The sequence below is a fragment of the Natator depressus genome, chromosome 11 (genome assembly GCF_965152275.1).
Source record: "Natator depressus isolate rNatDep1 chromosome 11, rNatDep2.hap1, whole genome shotgun sequence".
NCBI lineage: Eukaryota > Metazoa > Chordata > Testudines > Cheloniidae > Natator > Natator depressus.
Window position 1 is genome coordinate 78,745,514 of NC_134244.1, and position 23,221 is coordinate 78,768,734.

General features: G+C 46.8%; 1 protein-coding gene across 2 annotated transcripts in view; it reads right to left on the bottom strand.

The window, feature by feature from the left end:
- Window positions 1–23,221, bottom strand: part of LOC141996267 (UDP-glucuronosyltransferase 1A9-like) — a 99,689-nt gene that overhangs the window by 70,477 nt on the left and 5,991 nt on the right. The window contains exon 1 of one of the 2 annotated variants that reach the window (XM_074968235.1): window positions 7,288–8,296. The exons of the other annotated variant lie outside the window; for it this stretch is intronic. Coding sequence (XP_074824336.1) covers window positions 7,288–8,151 — 864 coding nt within the window. The 5' untranslated portion in view covers window positions 8,152–8,296. Of the gene's footprint in view, window positions 1–7,287; window positions 8,297–23,221 lie in introns of those variants that run through there. 2 annotated transcript variants of the gene reach the window in all.

Here is a 23,221-nt window from a genome sequence, read left to right on the forward strand (position 1 = left end):
TCATTGGGACTCACAGGTGACTGATATGCAGTATCCCCTCAGGAGGGTGGAACTAGGGTGACCAGATGTCCCGATTTTATAGGGACAGTCCCGATATTTAGGGCTTTGTCTTATATAGGTGGCTATTACACCCCTCCGCCCCATCCCGATTTTTCACCCTTGCTATCTGGTCACCCTAGGTGGAACTGAGGCATTTCAACTGCATCAGTCGACCAGGGCAAAAATTGGGGATTGGCCCTGCTTTGAGCAGGGGGTTAGACTAGATGACCTCCTGAGGCCCCTTCCAACCCTGATATTCTATGATTCTATGAAGAGTGATTGTAGTACTGCTCTCCTGAGCTTGGCGTCTGACCTAGCAGCTAAGTCTGAGGCACAGTGCTTGGCAAAGGCCCATGGGTTACTCCATGTTGCTGCCTTGCAGGTCTCTGACATTAGCACACTTCTGAAGCAGGCAGAGGATGGCGCTTGTGCTCTGGTGGAAGGAGCCTCAGCAGAAGAGGTATGCCAGGCAGCTGATACTGCAGCGAGACACACTGTGTTCTCCGGGAGGAGATGGCCTGACCGTGGATGGCCTGGCTGTAGCTATATACAGACAGGGTCACACTGTGAATATCTTTGTCTTGTTAATATAATAAAGCAAAGTCCTGGAAACTTTCAGTGGGTGCAACTCCTTTTCTCCCAGTGTTGAGTGTGACTCTGAGAAGAAGACAGTCAGGTTGCTTGATTGTGTTAGATGAAATTCTGAGACCACCGTGTCCCTGTGAATGACTTATGTGGGGTACAGCCCTAAGTGCCAAGTGCTCACTCGCTCTTCAGGATGACATCACAGCCAGTAGGAGGACCAGGGAGGTGGTGTAAGCAGAATTCTGAAAGAGGTTCTAATGGAGGTTCCATGAGCCTCAGGAGGAGGATGTTCTCTGGCTCTCTGTCTTGGCACTCAGATGGTGTCCTCCTCCTTTGGTGAGACAGTAGTGTACCATTTTCTGTTGGGGCCTGGTGTGTAAATTGCCAGGGACTGTAGTGTGGAAGGTCCTGAGGAAGGCAGTCTGAAGAAGGCCACAGGGCTAGAATTAATCCCAGTGGTAAGCCCTGGAGAGGGGTGAAGCACAGGGAGGCAGTCCTGAGCGGTCACCGTTCCCGCTGAGAAAGGAGGAGCTGGGAGGACCTTGGGAGAAGCCAGAGGCCTGGGAACCAGAGGAGGGGCTGTGTTAAGCACAGGCTAGAGGGAAGCAGCACAAGGGGCTCGGCAGTAGAAAGTGGCTGAGGGAAACAGTAGCGTGTCTGAAGGAGCAGACCTAGCTGTTAAACATATGGTCTCTGGGTTGGAGCCCAGAGCAGATGGTGGGCCTGGGTTCCCCTATCAGGAAGGGGTGTACAAGCCTGGTGTAAGCACTACTCAGTCCAGGGTGAGCCTGGACACTGAGCCCAACAGACAGGCTGAGGAATAACAAGAGAGGAGGCTGAAGGATCTTTTGTTTTGGGACATTTTTAGACATTTAGTTGTACTATTGCCACTCCAGATGGGGCACGGTTTAGATGGGACTTAGCTAGAAGGCTGAGTCATGGAGATTCAGGACATTGTAGGGCTAAAGAGGTGACCAAGAGGGACTCTAGAGGTGAAGATCCCTGCAATACCCTGAACTGATGCCAGGATACTGGGCATAGGTGCTCGCTTTACTTTGTGGGGCACTGGTGTCAGGAAAACTGGTACAGGCCTGGGGCAGGGGCGCTGGAACCGGGGCAGGGTAGGGGGGCCATGGCCCCCTTCACTTTTCCAAGTGGGAGGGCCAAGCCCACTGACTTTTTAACATGGGTGTAGTAGCCTTGGGCAGCTGCAAAGTGGTGGCAGAAGGGGCTGCACTTTGTGGTGGGGGAGTTGGTGAAGTGCAGCACCAGCCTCTTCCTGGTCGGGGGCTGAGGTGGGCCTCAGCCCCCCCCCAACGAGGGGCCCCCACCCCGTACGCCTCTTTTTCCCCCAAGGCCCTGTCCCCTGGCCTGGTGGACGGTCCGAGGCTCCCTACAGCGGCCCAGACTCCCTCAGCAGTTCTTACTCCAGCTTCCAACCTGGCCAGAGGGTGGAGGGAAGAGGAGGAGCAGGGGATGGGGCCACAGTTCCAGCACCAGTGCCCCCCCCCACTTTTACACAGGTTCCGGAGCTTCTGCCCGGGGATTTAGATGCTGAGATCTTGTGCACCACAGACTTCATGACTGTTGAGGTGGTCAGAGTCGAAGTCCCCAGTCACAACTCTGTCGTGTCCTTTGCCTCTTTCTTTGCCTGATCCTTGGGTGGGATGTGTTGGCCGATGCTGATCTCTCCAGCTTTGCTCTGGTCATAATGGTCACCTCTGGGTCTGAAGTGAACTGCATGGATTACTGTAGAGGATGCAGCTTGAGCCAGGCATCCCTGGACTTGCAGATGCTGGAAGAAAAGGCTTGGGCACAGAGCACTTAGCCAGGATGTGGCTCTCCACTAGGCAGAGAAAAAAGTGTCTGTTCCTGATGGGGATCGGTCTGTCACAAGACAGGCAGTGTTTGAATCCTGAGGGTTTGGATTCTGCCATGAGGCTTGGTGGTTGGCGTGACGCACCTCACCTCTAGAAGAGGAAGCCGATCAGATTTTGGAAGAAAGCAGCAGGTCAGACACTACCTGGATTCCGTCTCGCTGCCCTGGCAGTAAGAGGGAACTCAGGGAGGGACAGGACTGTCCCTTATGTCCCTGCTTGGGAGCATGAGCAGACACAGGGAGCCTGGTCAGCTCCAACAGACCCTGATGTTCAAAAACCCTCCAATCTCACACTGGGATACACATGGACACAGTCTCACACAAGAACAGGAGACAGAGTTGCGGAGAAAAAAGCTTCAAGAAAGAAAGTGTGATCAACAGAGACAGAAAGCAGATGAGAGCTCAAGGAGGATAAGGATCAAGTGAAAGCCCAGGGATCTGGCTAGGAAGAGGCCACTAGAAACTTGGAGAGAGCAGTTTCAGTGGAGTGGTTGGAGAGTGTTTAAGTTAAACTGGAAGAAAGGAACTGGACCCTGTGAAAGGACGAGGCGGTGGAGTGACAGCTGAGGAGGGAGATGGATTCAAGGGGAGTTTCTTATGATGGGGTGGACCAAAGCAGACCTGCTCTGTGAGGGAAAGGAAGAGAGGTTGAGGAGGAGGAGAAGGGATGACAAAGGAACAAGTTTGATCAGGAGGCGGAGGAAATGGTCTCACTGGGGGAGGCGGAAGGGCTGACCCACCACTGCTGCTGACACAACAGTCCAGGCAGCTGTGGACTTTCGCTTTCTTTGAGCACATTCCTTTTTGAAAGTTACAAACATCAGTTACAAAGTCTGGTTTCAGAGTAACAGCCGTGTTAGTCTGTATTCGCAAAAAGAAAAGGAGTACTTGTGGCACCTTAGAGACTAACCAATTTATTTGAGCATGAGCTTTCGTGAGCTACAGCTCACTTCATCAGATCCGATGAAGTGAGCTGTAGCTCACGAAAGCTCATGCTCAAATAAATTGGTTAGTCTCTAAGGTGCCACAAGTACTCCTTTTCTTTTTGTGAAAGTCTGGTTTAATTTATAACCGAGAAAGTCTCTGGCCAGTTAATGTCAATGGCCTGTCTCCAGATTTACACTGCTGCCCAACAGCGGACTTTGGCTGACCTACTTTTTAATAAAGCCTGAATTATGGTTCTTTGTTTGGCAATATTGCTTAGACTTTTAATTTATATTAGGGCAATACAGTTTGTCATTAGCAAGAGAAAACCATTTGAAGTCTGATTCACATTCGGTGCAGGCCGCACCCTATTTTGTAGTTTGTGTGGAGAGCCATACGAGGGAGGAGGGTGTGTACATTAGGCACGTTACAATGAGCTATAATGCTCATTGCTCATCTACAGGCTTTTTCCACAGTAAAAATATCAAAATGATAGTGCAAACACAAAACAGAATCACTGGACATACCTGAGGTAGGTTCTTCCCCTCCTCACAGTTTATGCCTCCAATGAAGACCACGTTGGTCTGGGATACTCAAACACAAAGTCGTATCTCAGGAGCCATATGGAGCCATTTCGGTAAAGTGTTGGTAAGTGCACATCTCTCTGGAGAAACTTTGAAGCAATGTCTTGGTATGTTGTGTACAAATCCTTAAACCAGTGGTTCCCAAATTTGTTCTGCCGCTTGTGCAGGGAAAGCCCCTGTTGGCCCGGGCCAGTTTCTTTACCTGCCATGTCTGCAGGTTCATAGAATCATAGAATCATAGAATATCAGGGTTGGAAGGGACCTCAGGAGGTCATCTAGTCCAACCCCCTGCTCAAAGCAGGACCGATCCCTGACTAAATCACTGTTGGAAGCGGCGCGGGCCGAGGGATGTACTGGCCGCCGCTTCCAACAGCTCCCATTGGCCTGGAGCAGCGAACCGTGGCCACTGGGAGCCGCGATCGGCCGAACGTGAGGACGTGGCAGGTTAGTGACTGGCTGCACCAAACATCCTACCATGTTTTGTTCATTTTGGCTTCATATTGAGGCAATTGTTACCCCCCTGTTATGAAATCTTCATGGTCTTTACATCTCGTTGATAATTGTTGGATAGCTTGCCATGAGCTGGCAGCCTAAGCTCTTAGCAAAGCGGAAAGAATGTACCTGAGTTTAGCGCTAAAAGCTATACTATCCAACTTCCCCTCCTCAAGGGAATATTAATTGCTGTAATTGTAAGAGTCAATAAACACTGAAAATTGAGAAATCATTAGTTTTCTAAAGATAAAATGACCCTGGAATGAAACGAGAAACAGCTTTAAGAGGAAGAAGAAAAAATAATTTGGAAGCTGTGAGGAGACTATGAAAGCAATAGAGGTGGATGCCCTAACATTTCTCCCAACAGTGGGAACATCCACAGTTACATTTGACTAGAACAATAGGGATACAAAACTTTATTCAGTTAATGCTTGCACAAGACAAGCATTAACTGAGGGTTAGGAAGAAATTTCCACTAGGAGCATGTTATTCCATAGAGCTGGTAGTAAAACCTTTGATGGAACCATTTTCCATCAGAGCCTGCAGTTCTGCTGAGATTAAAACCTTTCATGAATTTCACAGAAATTTTGTTTTGGAGAAAAAAAGGGAAAATAAAGTTTCCATCATGTCAAAACAGGAATTTTTGGAATTAAATGTTTTGATTATTTTCTTTTGGAACAGATTTTGGTTTCACATTTGTTTAAATTTTGTGTTACATTGGATATTATAAACTAAAAAGTCAAAATGGAAATAAAACATTTCAATCCATCTGAATTTCTTTTTTCAGAATTGTCTTCCATGGAGAATTAACACTTTTGGTTTTGTTCCTGACTGGAATAAAAACAAATTTCAAAATATCAAATTCTTCCACAAAACAGAATTCCCATTCCCAGCACAGCTCTGTTAGTCCATCATTGTCCACTACTAGGTTTCTTGCAGTATCCTCTGAAGTAGGGTGACCAGATAGCAAGTGTGAAAAATCGGGACAGAGGGTGGGGGCTAATAGGCACCTATGTAAGAAAAAGTCCCAAATATTGAGACTGTCCCTATAAAATTGGGACTTCTGTTCATCCTATTCTGAAGCATCTTGCACCAAGAGATGTGATACTGGATTAGGAGGAGTGGTGATCTGATTCAGTGTGGCAATTCCCAGGGTTTATATGCAAGAAATGGGAGGATGTTAAATTGCATTCCTTTTGACTATACAACTTACCCTGGATTTAGCCCAGGGTCTATGTTGTTAGCTCCTCTTGGAGATTCTGCTGACTGAAAGTCTGCCACTACAGGCAGACAGCCAGCAGCAGCAGCAGCTTCCCCTTTATTGACCCTCTCACAAAATGGGTGGGGCTAGCTACAGAAAGCTGTGGCCCGGGAGACTGGGGCCCGTGCAGATTCAGTCCATCCCCTGAGCAGTGCCACATGGCAGGACTACTTCTTAATCCCTAACTACCACTTAGAAGTGTTCCACTTCAGCAGAAGCTTTTTAGTATGTGGCTGGTGGCACCACTGTCTGTCCTCCCTCACGGCAAATCTCCCCTGGAGCCCAGGAAGGTGCAATTTATACCTTGATCCAGCTTGTGCTAACGAAGCTGTCCCATGTCTGCTCTAATTCCTGCAGGCATGAAAAAGACTTTGAAAACCATGGTAACCTCCCCCACAAATAACACATAAGTCAGTAGTTCCCCTTGCCTCCATCCACTTTTCAATGTAAAACATTCTTTGCATTCTTATAGTGGCTTTCATCAGAATATTTCAGACAATGAGAGAATCTCACACAACTGTTTTACAGACACGCGTTCCAGTCTAATGCCAGTCCTGTGAGGTGGGTACTGATACCTATTTTACAGATGGCAAAACCAAGGGACGGTGACAGATCACTGATACACTCAATAATACAATTCTTTCTTTGAGGATGCATTGTGTGTAGCCTATTGTGCCTCTCCCTCTCATCCTACAACTGCTTCCAGTGCTGAAAAGGCCATTCAAATAATCATTTGTCCTAACTGTCCCAATTTGGACAGAACGGTCCTGGCTCTCGAACCTGTGACCAGGAGAAACACTTTTCTTTTAACTTGCAGTTCTCCACTGTGGACCATAGAGGCTATTGCTATCAAACAATTACCTTTTAATATAATTAACATCTAATGTAGTAAAGGTTGGCTGGCCTTAGTGCAAAACATGTTCCTCTACCATCTTTGGCTTTGCACTGGTTCTCTGTGTGTTTATGATCACACCTACCACACTAAATGCACAATATATTGCAAAAAGAATGGAACACTTTCATATTTGGGCCTGTCATGTGACAGGCAGGGACAAGGAACACACAAAGCCATGAGTGTGTTTCTAATGGCATCCTGCAGGAATCTGTTCTTGGCCCTATGCTATTTTTATTAATGACCTGGAAGAAAACATAAAATCATCACTCATAAAGTTTGCAGATGACACACAATTCAAGGAGGATGTTGAAAAATTGGCGAGGGATCAGAGAAGAGCCTCAAGAATGATTAAAAGATTAGAAAACATGCCTTATAGTGATAGACTCATGGAGCTCAATCTATTTAATTTAACAAAGAGAAAGGTAAGGAGTGACTTGATTACAATCTATAGGTGTCTACCTGTGGAACAAAAATTTAATAATGGACTCTTCAATCTATAACACAATCCAATAGCTGGAAATTGAAGCTAGACAAATTCAGACTGTAAATAAGGCTGGACTTCACACTTCTGAGTGCCCATGTCATGATTTGGCCCAGTCTTGATAAAGAGCAAACAGAGTGTACATACCTGAGATAGGTGCTTTATCTCAGCACAGTTTAATCCACCAACAAAGACCATATTGGGCATCACTGGCCTGGGATACTCGAATACAAAGTCTAGTCTCATTAGCCAAACAGAGTCTTGATCTAAGAGATCATGCACAGTCACTTCTCTCTGAAGAAACTCAGAAGCCAGCTGTTCAAACGGTGAATAGAGAGCAATACAAGCTCGCAGTGCCAGTGTGCTGTGTAGCAGGTTCTGCACATGCTCGGTAAAGGTCATGTGGTCTGTGTTGCTAGTAAACATTCTTGGGACATAAGAATGTGGACTTGGACACTGAGTTGCCTTGGATCCTAAGTCACATGGAAATCCACGTAAGAAAAACACAGAAGGGAGAGACAGATACTCAGCAACTATTGTCCCGCATATGGCAACTGGATCTGTGAGGATGGCATCGAATTGACTTTCTTCGAGGTACCGAATCAGTTCTTTGTTGCTCAACAAACTTTCACAGCTTTGGAAAAGCATCTGGAATGCTCGTGCTAGACTTTTATATAGTGAAATAACAACATTTAGAAAAGGTTGTTTAACAAAGCGATCTTTACCAAAAGTCTCCATTAGTGCATCCATGTGTTCGTCTTTGTAAGGCACTGGATAGGTCTTAATGGTGAAATTCTTGGCTGATGTCAAAAACAGATTAGTTTCTGGTGCCAAAAGGACTATTTCGTGCCCATTTTGATGGAGCTTCTCCACAATAAGACGCATACTCAGCCACGCACTTCCGTCCATAGGCATCACCAACAGCTTCCCCCCTTCAGCAAAGCCCACAAATATTAACAGAGGAAGAAACTTTATCATGGGTGGATAAAGAGATCTAATCCCAGGAGTCATCTCGGTGTAAGAAAATCAAAACATTCTCCTAAGAAAGATTTGAATGCAGAACCCAAAACGAAGAGCTGCAGAGTCCCCGACTGCTACTTTGATTTGCTTGCACTGCTGTGAAATGGCATTAACTTCTCCAGTCAATGTTTACTGTTTCACAATTAAACAACAGTTTCCAGGAAGCAGTTTATAAGCAATAGCCCTTTCAAATGGGAGATTATTGGCCTCAAGGTGGCAGCTTCACCTTATATGGATCTGCGTAAATGTAGTGAATAATTCTCTTCTCTGTTTTCCACATGAGCTGTTAGCTATGCCACAGTTAGGTAGTTTCAAGATCACTGCAGTTAACGTTCTTTTCCCCATAGTCCTTCTAGACATTCTCTTTTTACAAAGCTAGACAAGGGGAAACACACTGTGAACCTATAGTATGATAACCCAATTCCAATTTGATTTTTTCTGCATCTTGAACATTATGGGCCAGAGTTTCAGCAGCTGTAAATTGCCATCATTTCACTGAAGTCAGTTTACACCAGCTGAGTATTGGCTTTTTTTAAAATTTGGGTAGCTGAGACAGAAGAGCTATCAAATTAACTTCAGAGCAATAACTCTCCAAGTGGAGGACAGAAGGTTTAATCCCCCAAATGAGCAGTTAAAGCAACTGATTTCATACCAGAGACGACTCGTACCAGCTGATACTGGGGGGGCACACTGAGAGGAACTGAGGAGGAATCTTCCAGTCCCACCTCACTTGGCCAGGGCAGCCAATCCCACTAGCTCCTGGGGGGATGAGGCCACAGGAGCGGGGAGCATGTGCCTTTGGGTCTGGCCAGGCTGGCCCCGGCTTGGGGAGACTCACACCTCCACAGTGTCTCCTGGAGCTCCGGCACCCTCACGGACACCTCAGCGGGGAGGCTCGGGCAATACCCCTAACTCAGGCTCAGCGTGGGGGAAGCAGGACAGAGCTGCTTCTCACGCCAGTTCAGGGTGGCCGCTCAGGGTTGTTGCCTCTGTACAGCGCAGAGGCTGCCTGTGGCCCACCCCCTTCACTCCGTGCCTGGGCCCGGCTGCCAGGGACAGGGGCCAAGTGAGCCGGAGCCCCCTCATCCTCAGCACACCCCGGTCTCTGTTTTTCATTTGTTACCTCCCACCCCCATAACCATTTGATGCCTGAGTCTGGTGGCTCTTCCAGCTGCCCATCCCTAGTTCTACAATAGGTACACCTCACAGCAGTCAAGTGAGGAGGGGCATCTCCCAAGCCAGGTGTTTACATGAAAACAGCTTCAAGTAACTATCACTTGTCCAGCCCAGGAAAAGACAATGATGGACCATTAGAGTTAATGGAAAGATACTGAGACAACTGGAAATTGAAAAGAACATTCCAATTCCCAAGCCAAGAGGGAATTTCCTCACTCTGAATAACCATGAGTAACCATGGACTGAGAGGAAAAAAGAGAAACTTTTAAAAGCAAGCTTGGAATTGAAGTTTTTTTTATCCAGAGCCTGTGGGGGAGGCTGTCCATGAATGCTGGATCCCCCGGTAGCTCGGGGTTATGCCAGGAAACTGTTTGAAGGCAATAGGTAACTTTTATTAGAAAAGGGATTTTATCTAATATATAAGTGTGCAAACCGTTTGGAGTGCATGTGCCAAAGCAAGCTGATATCTGGGCAGCTGGTTTCACGCCTTCAGGGGTAATGAACTAGAGTGGAGCAGTGCAAATAGCTGGTCATTCAGAACTGAGGCAAGATGTATTTGGAGAGACTCCCGGTTGGAAGGATTGTTGGTATCACCCTGTGAAGAGTAACTGGACTGGTGAGAGGCAGGCGAGATCTTATGCTTGTGGTCTGGCTACTGGCATCAGGAATCTGAACCTTAGTTGCATGGCACAGAGGCCCCCAAAGTTTCAGGGCAGGCACTGACAGAACCCCTTACTGGTGTGTGATCCCCAGAACATCACCAAGTAGGGAAAGTCTGCTGGGGCAGAAGAATGACTCATTCCTCCACTGGACTCAGAATTCTGCCTCAGTTGTGGTTCTTGCCTTCCTGTGCATACGGTTACCATATGTCTGGGTTTCCCCAGACACAGCTTCTTTTTAGAGCGTCCCTCTTCCGTCCAGGGAGATTTTTCAAACCGGCAATGTCCAGGGTTTTTGCAGAGCAGAGGCTGCATCTCAGAAAGAGCCCCGATTGGTCCGCTTCCTTATTGGTCCCTCCCCAGCATCTGTGGCTGATTGGGCCATTCTTCTGCAGCTGCATTTGCTGGATCTCTGCATCTTGGGCTTGCGCCAGCCAACCTGCCACTGTGACAGGGAATGACACTGCCCCCCACCTCCAGTGAGTAACCCTGCTGCAGGTACCCCCTCCAGCTCCTGCAACTCTACCCTGCCCTCTAGCACCCCTCCCCCCCAGTCCCCCAGGTCCTCTTTTTGGGAACCTGAAATACATTAACCCTACCTATGTGTTGCCGGCACCCAGTGCCGAGAGGCAAAACAACAGCAGGGGTTCGTTACCCGGTGTGCGTCACCCAAGAATCACAACAGGGTGGAGAAGCAGAAAAGTTTATTTGCAGCTGCAAACAAGATACAGGGAGAATAGAATCTCAAATCCTGCACACCGAGCAGGAAGTTACACAGGCTTTTATACATCCTTTTTCCCAGCATACTTATCCAATAGCAAGCTGCCCTGAGTATCCATATAGCCAGCCAATCCAGTTACCAGCTAGTTCCCTTGTTTTTTGTATCATTTGTTAAACTATACGTAAAGCTGCTGTTATTCAGCATTGTTCTTCCATATCTGCCCTGTTTGGCCTTGTTTAGTTTCAGGCAGTCTGACTCTGCAGCATATTGTTGCAGATCCTTAGCATAACTTCTGCGAGTGCCTCCAGGCGGGGGGGCCAAGGACACTTGGGTCTAGTACGCATAGCTGCTGTGAGTGCCTCCAGGCCGGGGGGGGGGGCAAGGACACCTGGGCCTAGTGCAAGGGGGCTTCATCGACACTCGTGGTCTTCCATCCCCTCGAGTTACCTAGTGGCCATGCCCCAGTGTCCCCAACATATGCAACAATTTCTGCATACTGATGCCCCACTTGTTTGAACTTGGGACTACAGCCAGACCGAGAAGTGGTGGCTTTATTGTGCACTTGAGTTCACAGGTATCAAGTTGGTGTATCACCTGAGTCAACATCACATTAATGTCCTATGACACAAGGTCAATGTTCACCGGGGGAAGGAGGCCAAAGCCCTGAGGTAAGTGGGAAAGCGGGATACCGGGAGGAAACACAGGCAGGAACGTCTGTGAGGGGAGGGCTCCTGCCTCATACTGAGAATTGGGGGCGATCAGCAGGTTATCTCAAGTGCTTATATACCAATGCACAAAGCCTTGGAAACAAGTAGGGAGAACTGGAGGTCCTGGTGATGTCAAGGAATTATGACGTGATTGGAATAACAGAGACTTGGTGGGATAACTCACATGACTGGAGTACTGTCATGGATGGTTATAAACTGTTCAGGAAGGACAGGCAGGGCAGAAAAGGTGGGGGAGTAGCACTGAATGTAAGGGAGCAGTATGACTGCTCAGAGCTCCGGTACGAAACTGCAGAAAAACCTGAGTGTCTCTGGATTAAGTTTAGAAGTGTGAGCAACAAGAGTGATGTAGTGGTGGGAGTCTGCTATAGACCACCGGACCAGGGGGATGAGGTGGATGAGGCTTTCTTCCGGCAACTCGCAGAAGCTAGTAGATCGCACGCCCTGGTTCTCATGGGTGACTTTAATTTTCCTGATATCTTCTGGGAGAGCAATACAGCGGTGCATAGACAATCCAGGAAATTTTTGGAAAGCGTAGGGGACAATTTCCTGGTGCAAGTGCTAGAGGAGCCAACTAGGGGGGGAGCTTTTCTTGACCTGCTGCTCACAAACCAGGAAGAATTAGTGGGGGAAGCAAAAGTGGATAGGAATCTGGGGGGCAGTGACCATGAGTTGGTTGAGTTCAGGATCCTGACGCAGGGAAGAAAGGTAAGCAGCAGGATACGGACCCTGGACTTCAGGAAAGCAGACTTCGACTCCCTCAGGGAACGGATGGGTAGGATCCCCTGGGGGACTAATATGAAGGGGAAAGGAGTCCAGGAGAACTGGCTGTATTTCAAGGAATCCCTGTTGAGGTTACAGGGACAAACCATCCCGATGAGTCGAAAGAATAGTAAATATGGCAGGTGACCAGCTTGGCTTAAAGGTGAAATCCTAGCGGATCTTAAACATAAAAAAGAAGCTTACAAGAAGTGGAAGATTGGACATGTGACCAGGGATGAGTATAAAAATATTGCTCGGGCATGTAGGAATGAAATCAGGAGGGCCAAATCGCACCTGGAGCTGCAGCTAGCAAGAGATGTCAAGAGTAACAAGAAGGGTTTCTTCAGGTATGTTGGCAACAAGAAGAAAGCCAAGGAAAGTGTGGGCCCCTTACTGAATGAGGGAGGCAACCTAGTGACAGAGGATGTGGAAAAAGCTAATGCACTCAATGCTTTTTTTGCCTCTGTCTTCACGAACAAGGTCAGCTCCCAGACTGCTGCGCTGGGCATCACAGCATGGGGAGTAGATGGCCAGCCCTCAGTGGAGAAAGAGGTGGTTAGGGACTATTTAGAAAAGCTGGACGTGCACAAGTCCATGGGGCCGGACGAGTTGCATCCGAGAGTGCTAAAGGAATTGGCGGCTGTGATTGCAGAGCCATTGGCCATTATCTTTGAAAACTCGTGGCGAACGGGGGAAGTCCCAGATGACTGGAAAAAGGCTAATGTAGTGCCAATCTTTAAAAAAGGAAAGAAGGAGGATCCTGGGAACTACAGGCCAGTCAGCCTCACCTCAGTCCCCGGAAAAATCATGGAGCAGGTCCTCAAAGAATCAATCCTGAAGCACTTACATGAGAGGAAAGTGATCAGGAACAGTCAGCATGGATTCACCAAGGGTAGGTCATGCCTGACTAATCTAATCGCCTTCTATGATGAGATTACTGGTTCTGTGGATGAAGGGAAAGCAGTGGATGTATTGTTTCTTGACTTTAGCAAAGCTTTTGACACGGTCTCCCACAGTATTCTTGTCAGCAAGTTAAGGAAGTATGGGCTGGATGAATGCACTATAAGGTGGGTAGAAAGTTGGCTAGATTGTCGGGCTCAACGGGTAGTGATCAATGGCTCCATGTCTAGTTGGCAGCTGGTGTCAAGTGGAGTGCCCCAGGGGTCGGTCCTGGGGCCGGTTTTGTTTAATATCTTCATAAATGATGTGGAGGATGGTGTGGATTGCACCCTCAGCAAATTTGCGGATGATACTAAATAGGAGGAGTGGTAGATATGCTGGAGGGCAGGGATAGGATACAGAGGGACCTAGGCAAATTGGAGGATTGGGCCAAAAGAAATCTGATGAGGTTCAATAAGGATAAGTGCAGGGTCCTGCACTTAGGACAGAAGAACCCAATGCACCGCTACAGACTAGGGACCGAATGGCTAGGCAGCAGTTCTGCGGAAAAGGACCTAGGGGTGACAGTGGACGAGAAGCTGATATGAGTCAGCAGTGTGCCCTTGTTGCCAAGAAGGCCAATGGCATTTTGGGATGTATAAGTAGGGGCATAGCAAGCAGATCGAGGGACGTGATCGTTCCCCTCTATTCGACATTGGTGAGGCCTCATCTGGAGTACTGTGTCCAGTTTTGGGCCCCACACTACAAGAAGGATGTGGATAAATTGGAGAGAGTCCAGCGAAGGGCAACAAAAATGATTAGGGGTCTGGAACACATGACTTATGAGGAGAGGCTGAGGGAACTGGGATTGTTTAGTCTGCGGAAGAGAAGAATGATGGGGGATTTGATAGCTACTTTCAACTACATGAGAGGTGGTTCCAGAGAGGATGGTTCTAGACTATTCTCAGTGGTAGAAGAGGACAGAACAAGGCATAATGGTCTCAAATTGCAGTGGGGGAGGTTTAAGTTGGATATTAGGAAAAACTTTTTCACCAAGAGGGTGGTGAAACACTGGAATGTGTTACTTAGGGAGGTGGTAGAATCTCCTTCCTTAGAAGTTTTTAAGGTCAGGCTTGAGGAAGCCCTGGCTGGGATGATTTAATTGGGGATTGGTCCTGCTTTGAACAGGGGGTTGGACTAGATGACCTCCTGAGGTCCCTTCCAACCCTGATATTCTATGATTCTATGATCCTATGAATGTAATGGGGGTTTTCAAACAGATCATGTTCCTCATGCCTGTGGTAAGAAGGAGGTTCAGAGGAGCTGGCCTTCTGAGAAATGCTGGAAGAGTTGCCAAATGAATTACAAAGGAAGATGTCTTAAATATTACTCATTTAAACAAAGAGGTTGTGACCTTTAATAATAAAAATGTACAGCAGTATCTTTAGTTGGTTCCATCTTAGAAAAAAATACAGAACGAATCAAACAGACAGCAAAAATATTACTTTGTGAAGGAATTACCTTTCCCATGTTACAAAGTGCATCAATTCAAACTTTCCTGCTCCATGAAGTAAGAAAAGGGATCATTTTACTAAGATGTGCCAATGAGTTAGTTTAATGGTTTATTTGAAACATTTTTGTATACAAAAAAAAATCCATGAAATAGCGAAGCCCCCATCCAGAATCTTTTTGATAACTGTGGGAGATGGAAGCGAAAGCCTTATGGAGCAATGAGTCTGTTCTCAACAGCACTGCAAGCAATGTGAAGAGGTGGCAAGGAAAGCGGCAGACGTTTCCCTCATTCTTATTTGCTTTTAAAGTTTTGGGTGGGAGCATGGGGTGTGTCCTAGTCCAGCCTGCACTGTCACTAATTGAAGTTTTTGTTTGTGTTAATTTATCTTCAGGGTAAGTCGACTGAGGTCAATGGAATTGCACCAGAGAGAAACTTTACTCATTCGGTTTTGAGTAAACTTCTTAGGAAAGCTTTCCTATTGGCTTATTTTCTGTATCTATTAAACATCTAAACATAGTACATGGATATAAGCAGAAAAGAAGATGATACAAAGGCCAAAAAACAACTGGAAAAGCAGCAGTGAAAAGAATTTATACTATTTGTTATACAGGAAAGAAATGAAACCACTGCAGGATTCTAGGTTTATAATATTCTCCATCCTATTGGTAGTGTAGCATATCGAGACTGAACTTGAATTCCAATCAATCTATTCCAAGATAGAAGTAAAGGGCATATAGATACACACATCAGGAGCTTCTGGTATTTATCTGTTACTTATTTCTTATAATTTAACCAGACAAAAGTAGCTGTGCACTTTACTGGCCTAGTTAATGCATGATGTTATTGCTGGGTGTCTCATCCTCTCTCCCTACATTCCTTCCGACTGTTTGGTGTTGTGTCTTCTCTTATTATTTAGCAGTTCAATTGCAATGGGACTCAGCCCTAACATGCTAGGAACTCTACAAACATAATAAATTCCCAGATAAAAACTACATTAAACTGAAGTTAAAGTTGAATATATCTAAGTAACTCTGGGGTAAAATACAAGCATTGCAAACTTTCCTCCGCTACAGGCAGCTTCGCTTCACTCCGATTGGAAAGAATGGGAGGCGGTGGCCATTTTGGAAGAGGCCAGTGGAATTCTTTGTATTAGAACATTATTCTTTGACCTTTCTTGAAGGGGAAACTGGGGTCAGACCATCCTTCCAGTCTGTGTTTATACAGCACTTAAAACAGTGGGGTCCTGATTATGATTGCACCCCCTTAGGCGGTACTGTATTACAAATAAATGATAATATCGAAAACCTTCCGACAAGCCTAAGCCAAAGCCTGTTGAAGTCTTTGTATGGTAAGCAAAATTAAAGCCAACACAGAATGAGGCAAACCAAGGAAGAGGCCGACATGTGCATGCAGAAATTTTGACTGTGTGAGTATGTTGGCTCCCATTAGAATCAGTGGCAAAACTCCCATTGTCTTCAGTGGTCAGGATCATGCCCTTAAGGTCTTGCACAGCTGCGTCCTGATTCTGCAAACACCCTGGCTGCCCAACACTTTGCAGCAACAGGCTTCCATGCGGCAGAAGTGCCCTTAATGTAACAGAGTTTGAAGACATAGGGCCCAATTCTGCAAGGAACTGAGGACTTTTTAAGAAGTGCTGAGCACCCTTCTCCCCTTATTTAATTCTGTGAGGTTAGTCAGTGTATCTGAGACTTTCTGAGTGGATCCATTCAAACATATCATGAGGCTTTTTCAAAATAAAATCAACATCTCTTAGTTTGGAGAGGCAGACACATCACAGCGTGCCTGAACACAAGGCCCATAGGCTGGGCAGAGGCTATGATTCTGGTGAAATACCTGGGACTTTGAGATAAGGAGTAAATTACAAGAGCAGTGAGAGGAATTGACAAAATCCATTTGATCTTCCTACTCTGATGTATTTTTCCTGCTGTTAGTTATGATTTTCAATGGATAGAACTGGCATTTGTACCAGTGAAAGAAAGATGGCTATAGACAGCAAACAGATATCAGGCGCTTCTGATATTTATCTGTTACTTAGCTCTTATAATTTAACCATCTGGTTACAAACTGGTTCTTTGTGGTCTTCTGCCAGAAAGAGGTATATTTATTTATGGAGTTGGTGGAGATGGGTAGCTATCTGTACCAGAACAAAGGGGCAAAAGTGCTAAACTTTGGAAAAGCATGAGTGGTGATTGAAAGAACATAATGAAAAATCGAGATTAGAGCACTGCAGTCTTTTAATGGGAATGCTTATCATGCAAAGTTTTACAAATATGGAAAATAGCTCATTAAATAACATATATTTGCAAATAATGTGCATATGACTGCAAACTTCAACTGCAGGTCAATACACCCTGCCCCAAGCAGTGGCAGGGGTAGAAAGTAGAGCTGCACAAAAGTTGTGGGGTGGGTGATGAAGCATGTTTGTGGAGGAGGTAGGTGCAGCTGGGTTTATGGATGTCTGAGTGCAAGATGAGGTAGCTGAGGACTATGGGGGGGTGAAACAGGTTTGTGGCTCTGTCTTTAGGAGGAAGCTAGAGGAATGAAATCTAGGGGAAGAAGCTGGGGACAGCTGATTTTGTGGCAGTGTTCCAGAGGAAGATGGGGGCAGCTGAACCTGTGGATGAGTGCTGGGTTAGGAAGCACAGAGCCAGTACGGGGCCTGCTTCGCCTTCTGTCCCCATCACCTCCATTTGCTGCCCCTGCTTCTTCCCCACGCAGGTTCAACAAGGGAAGCAGTGAGACAGAGGCTACTCGACCGCCTGCTCAACCATTGTGATATTGAAGGTCTTGAACCGATGCCTGAGAGTCCCCAAAGAGCTGCCACATCCTGGCCTCCACCCAATGGCTACTGAAACTGGGTGTGCAGAGAAGCGACTAGGGCTATAGTCCCAGCCAAGCACCACCCACGCGGGAGCTCTGATTGGAGGATCGCCCGGCTCTATCGATTGGTTCAATGACACTATTTGATCCAGGAGGAGGAACAGGAAGTTTGTCTGAGCAACAATGCAGCTGTTGTGGCTGCATTGGATCCTGCTTGTGCCTGCCTCCTGCACCCTGCCCTGTTCCTGCCTTTGCTCCTCTCCCACCATGCTTGATCCTTGCATCTCCTCCTGCCTGTACACCTTGCCTCCCATCCCCAGGGACTTCCAAGCAGGAGGCTCCTGGGAGAAGCTCCAAGGCAGAGAGCAGGAGCAGCGCACGGCAGTGGGGGGGAGGGAAACCTGAACTGCCTGGCACTTGACAGCCTGCTGAGTGGCTGCCGCACAGGGAACTTAGGGGAGCTGATGGGTGGGCTGCTGCCCACCCTGGTTCCAAGCCCCCCCAGCTTGCTCCAACGGGCTGCTCTTCCTGCAAGCAGTGGCCAAAGCAGGCGGCTGCCAAACAACGTCATAAGGGAGCATTGCACAACTTTAAACAAGCATGTTCTCTACTAGATCAGTGACGTCTAACAACTCACTGCAGGGAGGGATAGCTCAGTGGTTTGAGTGTTGGCCTGCTAAACCCAGGGTTGTGAGTTCAATCCTTGAGGGGGCCATTTAGGGATCAGGGCAATAATTGGGGATTGGTCCTGCTTTGAGCAGGGGTTTGGACTAGATGATCTCCTGAGGTCCCTTCCAACCCTGAGATTCTATGATTCTATGATAACAACATTAACAGGGATGATGTTAAGTGAGGAGTTACTGTACTCCTCAGTCACATGCCCCCGATTATTAGCTGCCAGGAATTGCCTTTCCTAGTTTTATGCTAATTGTACTTGACGTTAGTGATCTCTCTTTCTAAAAACAAGCCTACTGAATCACTGCCATTTATACATCTTATTAAAAGACACCACTGTGCTAGGCATTTTATAAACCAGCAGTAAGAAATGGCCACTGTCCTGACTTTACAGTTTATAAATCCTGCTGTGACTATGCTACTGGGACTGTTTCTTGCAGGGCCAGCCTTAGTGAAAATGGTGCCCTGGGCAAACTTGTATTTTGGTGCTCCCCCCCTCCCCTTCATCCCTGGCTCCAACAGGCTCCCTGGGCTCTACCTGCCCCCATCACCTCTGGGCCATTACCTATACTTCATATGGAATGTCCACAGGGAAGTCCATTCAGTGTAGATGGGCGTCTCCCATGGTCCCCTGTGAGTTATAAGTTCTTTGATGAGTCACTTACTTTAACTCATCCCTTCAAGATGTGCTGGCTAACTATCTTGTGGGCGTTACCCCAGGAGCAAACATTTGAAATACAGGTAGAGAGCCAATACTCATAACTTCAAATACAAAAATGATACATGCATACAAATAGCTTGAACATATTCAGCAAATCATAACCTTTTCATAGACATCTTACATGCCACATTTTGTACAAGATTAGTAGCAAATATATAACAGTGGTTGCAACAATGATCTACATGGTCATGTTTTAATCAGATAACGTCACAATGAGTAACGACTACAACTAGCAAATTCCTAGGCCACTGTCAGCAGAAGCGCAGAAGCAAGAGTGGCATGGTATATGGTGTATTGCCACACACACTTCTGTGCTGCTGCAGTGGCTTGTGGTGCCTGGCGCTTGGCCTGCAGCTCATGGCAGGCTTTGCGCTGTCATATGGGAGCTGCATCTTGCCAGAGCCCACGGCCCTCCTGCAGCCCCTAGCCACTCCTGGCTCACTACGAGCATTTTGACAGGAAGTACCAAGCACTGCAGTAATAACAACAATAACAATAATGTGTGTGTGTGTGTGTATGACTGTGTGTTGGGGGATTGTGTAACAGAGTGTGTGTGGGAGAGTGTGAGACTCTATGTGTGTGTGAGACAATCTGTGTTGGGGGACTGTGAGGGGCAGAGTGTATGTGGGTGTGAGAGCCAATCTGTGTGTGAGAGAAACAGCGTGTGTGTGTGAGACTGTGTGTTGGGGGACTGTGTGAGAGACAGTGTGTGTGTTGGGGAGTGTGAGACTGTGTGTGTGAGAGAGACAATCTGTAGGGGGACTGTGAGAGATAGAGTGTGTGGGGGTGTGTTAGGGAAGTTTGAGCCTGTGTGTGTGTGTGTGTGTGTGTGTGTTAGGGAAGTTTGAGAGACAGTGAGCGCACTGTCACTTTAAGTCCTGCTCCCGCTCCACTCATGTGAAAGTTTTGCTCCTCCTGGCCCCAGCCTGGTGGTGTGTCCCCCCCCCCCCCCCCAGAGACTGCACCGTGCAGGGCTGTGGGCAGGGAGGGACTCGGCTCCGCTCCGGGCAGCAAGTAGTGGGCTGCACCACCCGTGACTGGCCACGGCCACGCCGCTCTGGGCTCCCCACGGCTGGGGCAGAGCTGGAGCCCTTGGCTGGCCAGCTGAGGAGCGAGTGAAGGAGGGGCCAGGGGCTTGGGGTTGGGGAGAAGCCCGCCGGCCCAGCGCAGGGGAGGGACCGGAGAACAGAGGAGTCTGGCCACAGCCAGCCAGGGGAAGCCCGAGCCCCTTGTGGCGCCCTCTGGCTACTGCGCCCTGGCCATGGGCCCCGTTTGCTCGGCCCTAAGGCCGGCCCTGGGTGTGCACATGGGGGTCAGGGGCCACAGGGTGCTTCTGAAACTGTCACAAGAGAACCTAACACCCTAAATTGGCCCTGCCCTGCCCTCAGGGCCTGTGCAGCACCCACAGCACTTGGGAATGGAGACTTAAACACTGGGCCAGATCCTCAGCTGGTGTAAGATAGCATGGCTCTCAAGGAACTATGACAATTTACCACAGATGAGGATCTGCCCACCTGTTAGAAACTCCTCTGCGTACCCAAAGGGGACACAAACCTTTTGTCATCATCCCAAATGCCACTTTTATATGAATTCAATTTTAATTGTATTCAAATAAAGTCAGAAATTCTTATCATTTTTTCCAAATGTTCCAGATTATTCTTTGCTACTGATAAGTGTTTAATATTATAAAAAGGACATATTAGCCAAATCCTTTTATTAGAGAGCCAAACCCTGAGGCCTTTGTTCCATTTTTACTAGGGCAAACTCCACCAGAAGTTTCATCTGGTGAAGGACCTTGGGATTTCTATGATGTTCACTACAGAAATTCTACAGATGTTTAAAAACCAAGTTCAGTTAGCTAGCTTGAAGAGTTGAAGGGTCTTCTTAGTTCAACTTCATGATCTTTGCCTTGAAAAAATCATGTTAACTTTGTTCAGGGACTTCCTAGAAAATCAATATTGTATTAATGTTCAGCTAATGATAAACATTCATCAAAGTTGAACTGGCCTTGCCTTATGGGGAATGATGTGCCATAGCCCTGGTGAAGTCTGTAGGTGTTTGGTTAGCAGAGGACAAGATCTGGCATAAAGGACCCGATCCAAAGCCTACCGAGATCACTAAAATGACACCCATTGGCTTCAGTGGGCTTTGGCTCAGAACCTAAATCTCCAAACACACTGAATGGAGTCTACTCATAGAATGTGCTCCCCTGGGCATAGTCCTGCACCGGGGTGCTGGAACTAAGGGTGCTGGGGGTGTACCAGCACTCCCTGGCTTGATGTGGTTTCCACCATATCCAGGGTTTACAGTTTGGTTCAATGACTCTCAGCATCCCCCACTATACAAATTGTTCCAGCATCCCTGCCTGCAGCTGTTTGCACACTGGGTACAGGATATCTTATGTAGGTCCCCATTCCCACCTGGATAAGTGCCCTCCGGAATGCTGTTGACAGTGCTAGTGGCTCAGAGGGTGACATTCGACACAGGGCTAAAGTAGAGTGTAGGCCAGGAGACAAGTGTTCAGTTCCCCACTCTTTCTTGGATTCTGTATGTGACTTTGGGCAAGTCACTTACTCTCTCTGTGCCTTAGTTCCCCAGCTGTAATAGGGGGATACTTCCCTCCTTCGCAGCGGGGACTGGAAGGATATATTCATATAAGAAAGTAAGATAATCAGATATATAGCTGCTCCCTCACTGTACTATGTACCTAGACAGATAACTTTTTTCCAGGCATTATTCTTCACATATTTGCACCATTTTGTACTGCTCTTACAACATGGCCTTAATTGCTAAGGATTTTTTTTTTTTTTTTAAACTAAGACCTGTGCTTAATGGCAGCATTTAAGGTTAGCTGTTAGGTTTTCACAGTACATGATGGATGGCACATTGTTATGAGAAAGCCCAGAGATGTCCCCAGTAGAAGGCCATAAAATTGCTAAAGGATAATGAGAGAAAACAATATGCTGACATAATTAAAATTGGGAGGGCCAAGTTTTCATGTGCGATACAAGGCACCAAGTCATAGATGCATGCCTACAATTAGAACTGCTTAGGTTTTTCCTGTAAAAAAATTCAAACAAATTTTCATTTGAAATTTTCCTTTTCTTTGAAAATTTTATTTTGAATTGGAATTTTCATTTGGATTCAGTTTTCAAAAACCAAAACTGTTTTGACAATTTTTTCCTTCCCCCTGCCTTTTCCCAAACAATGAAATAGAATGACTGATGTCTAATTTAGTTTTGCTTTTTGAGGGGATTGGAGATGGGAGTTTCCCACTTACTTTTTTTCATACTAAACCCTTCAAAATGTTTCCAGCTTTGGAAAAGTTGAGTGATAAAATTTCATTTTTATCAATAACTTTTCCTAAGTTAAAAGAAAAGGAGTACTTGAGGCACCTTAGAGACTAACAAATTTATTAGAGCATAAGCTTTCGTGAGCTACAGCTCACTTCATCGGATGCATGCAGTGGAAAATACAGTAGGGGGATTTTATATACACAGAGAACATGAAAAAATGGGCGTTACCATACACACTGTAACAAAGTGATCAGGTAAGGTCAGCTATTACCAGCAGGAGGGGCGGGGGAAACCCCCAAAAACCTTTTGTAGTGATAATCAAGGTGGGCCATTTCCAGCAGACAAGAATGTGTGAGGAACAGTGGGGCGGGTGGAGGGGGGGGGGAAAAAACCCATGGGGAAATAGTTTTACTTTGTGTAATGACCCATCCGCTTCCAGTCTTTATTCAAGCCTAATGTAATGGTGTCCAGTTTGCAAATTAATTCCAATTCAGCAGTCTCTCGTTGGAGTCTGTTTTTGAAGTTTTTTTGTTGTAATATTGCCACTTTTAGGTCTGTAATCGAGTGACTAGAGAGATTGAAGTGTTCTCCGACTGGTTTTTGAATGTTATAATTCTTGACATCTGATTTGTGTATATTTATCTTTTACGTAGAGACTGTCCAGTTTGGCCAATGTACATGGCAGAGGGGCATTGCTGGCACATGATGGCATATATCACATTGGTAGATGTGCAGGTGAATGAGCCTCCGATAGCATGGCTGATGTTATTAGGCCCTGTGATGGTGTCCCATGAATAGATATGTGGGCACAGTTGGCAATGGGCTTTGTTGCAAGGATAGGTTCCTGGGTTAGTGTTTTTGGTGTGTGGTTACTGGTGAGTATTTGCTTCAGGTTGGGGAGCTGTCTGTAAGCAAGGACTGGCCTGTCTCCCAAGATCTGTGAGAGTGATGGGTCATCCTTCAGGATAGGTTGTAGATCCCTGATGATGCGTTGGAGAGGTTTTAGTTGGGGGCTGAAGGTGATGGCTAGTGGCATTCTGTTATTTTCTTTGTTGGGCCTGTCCTGTAGTAGGTGACTTCTGGCTACTCTTCT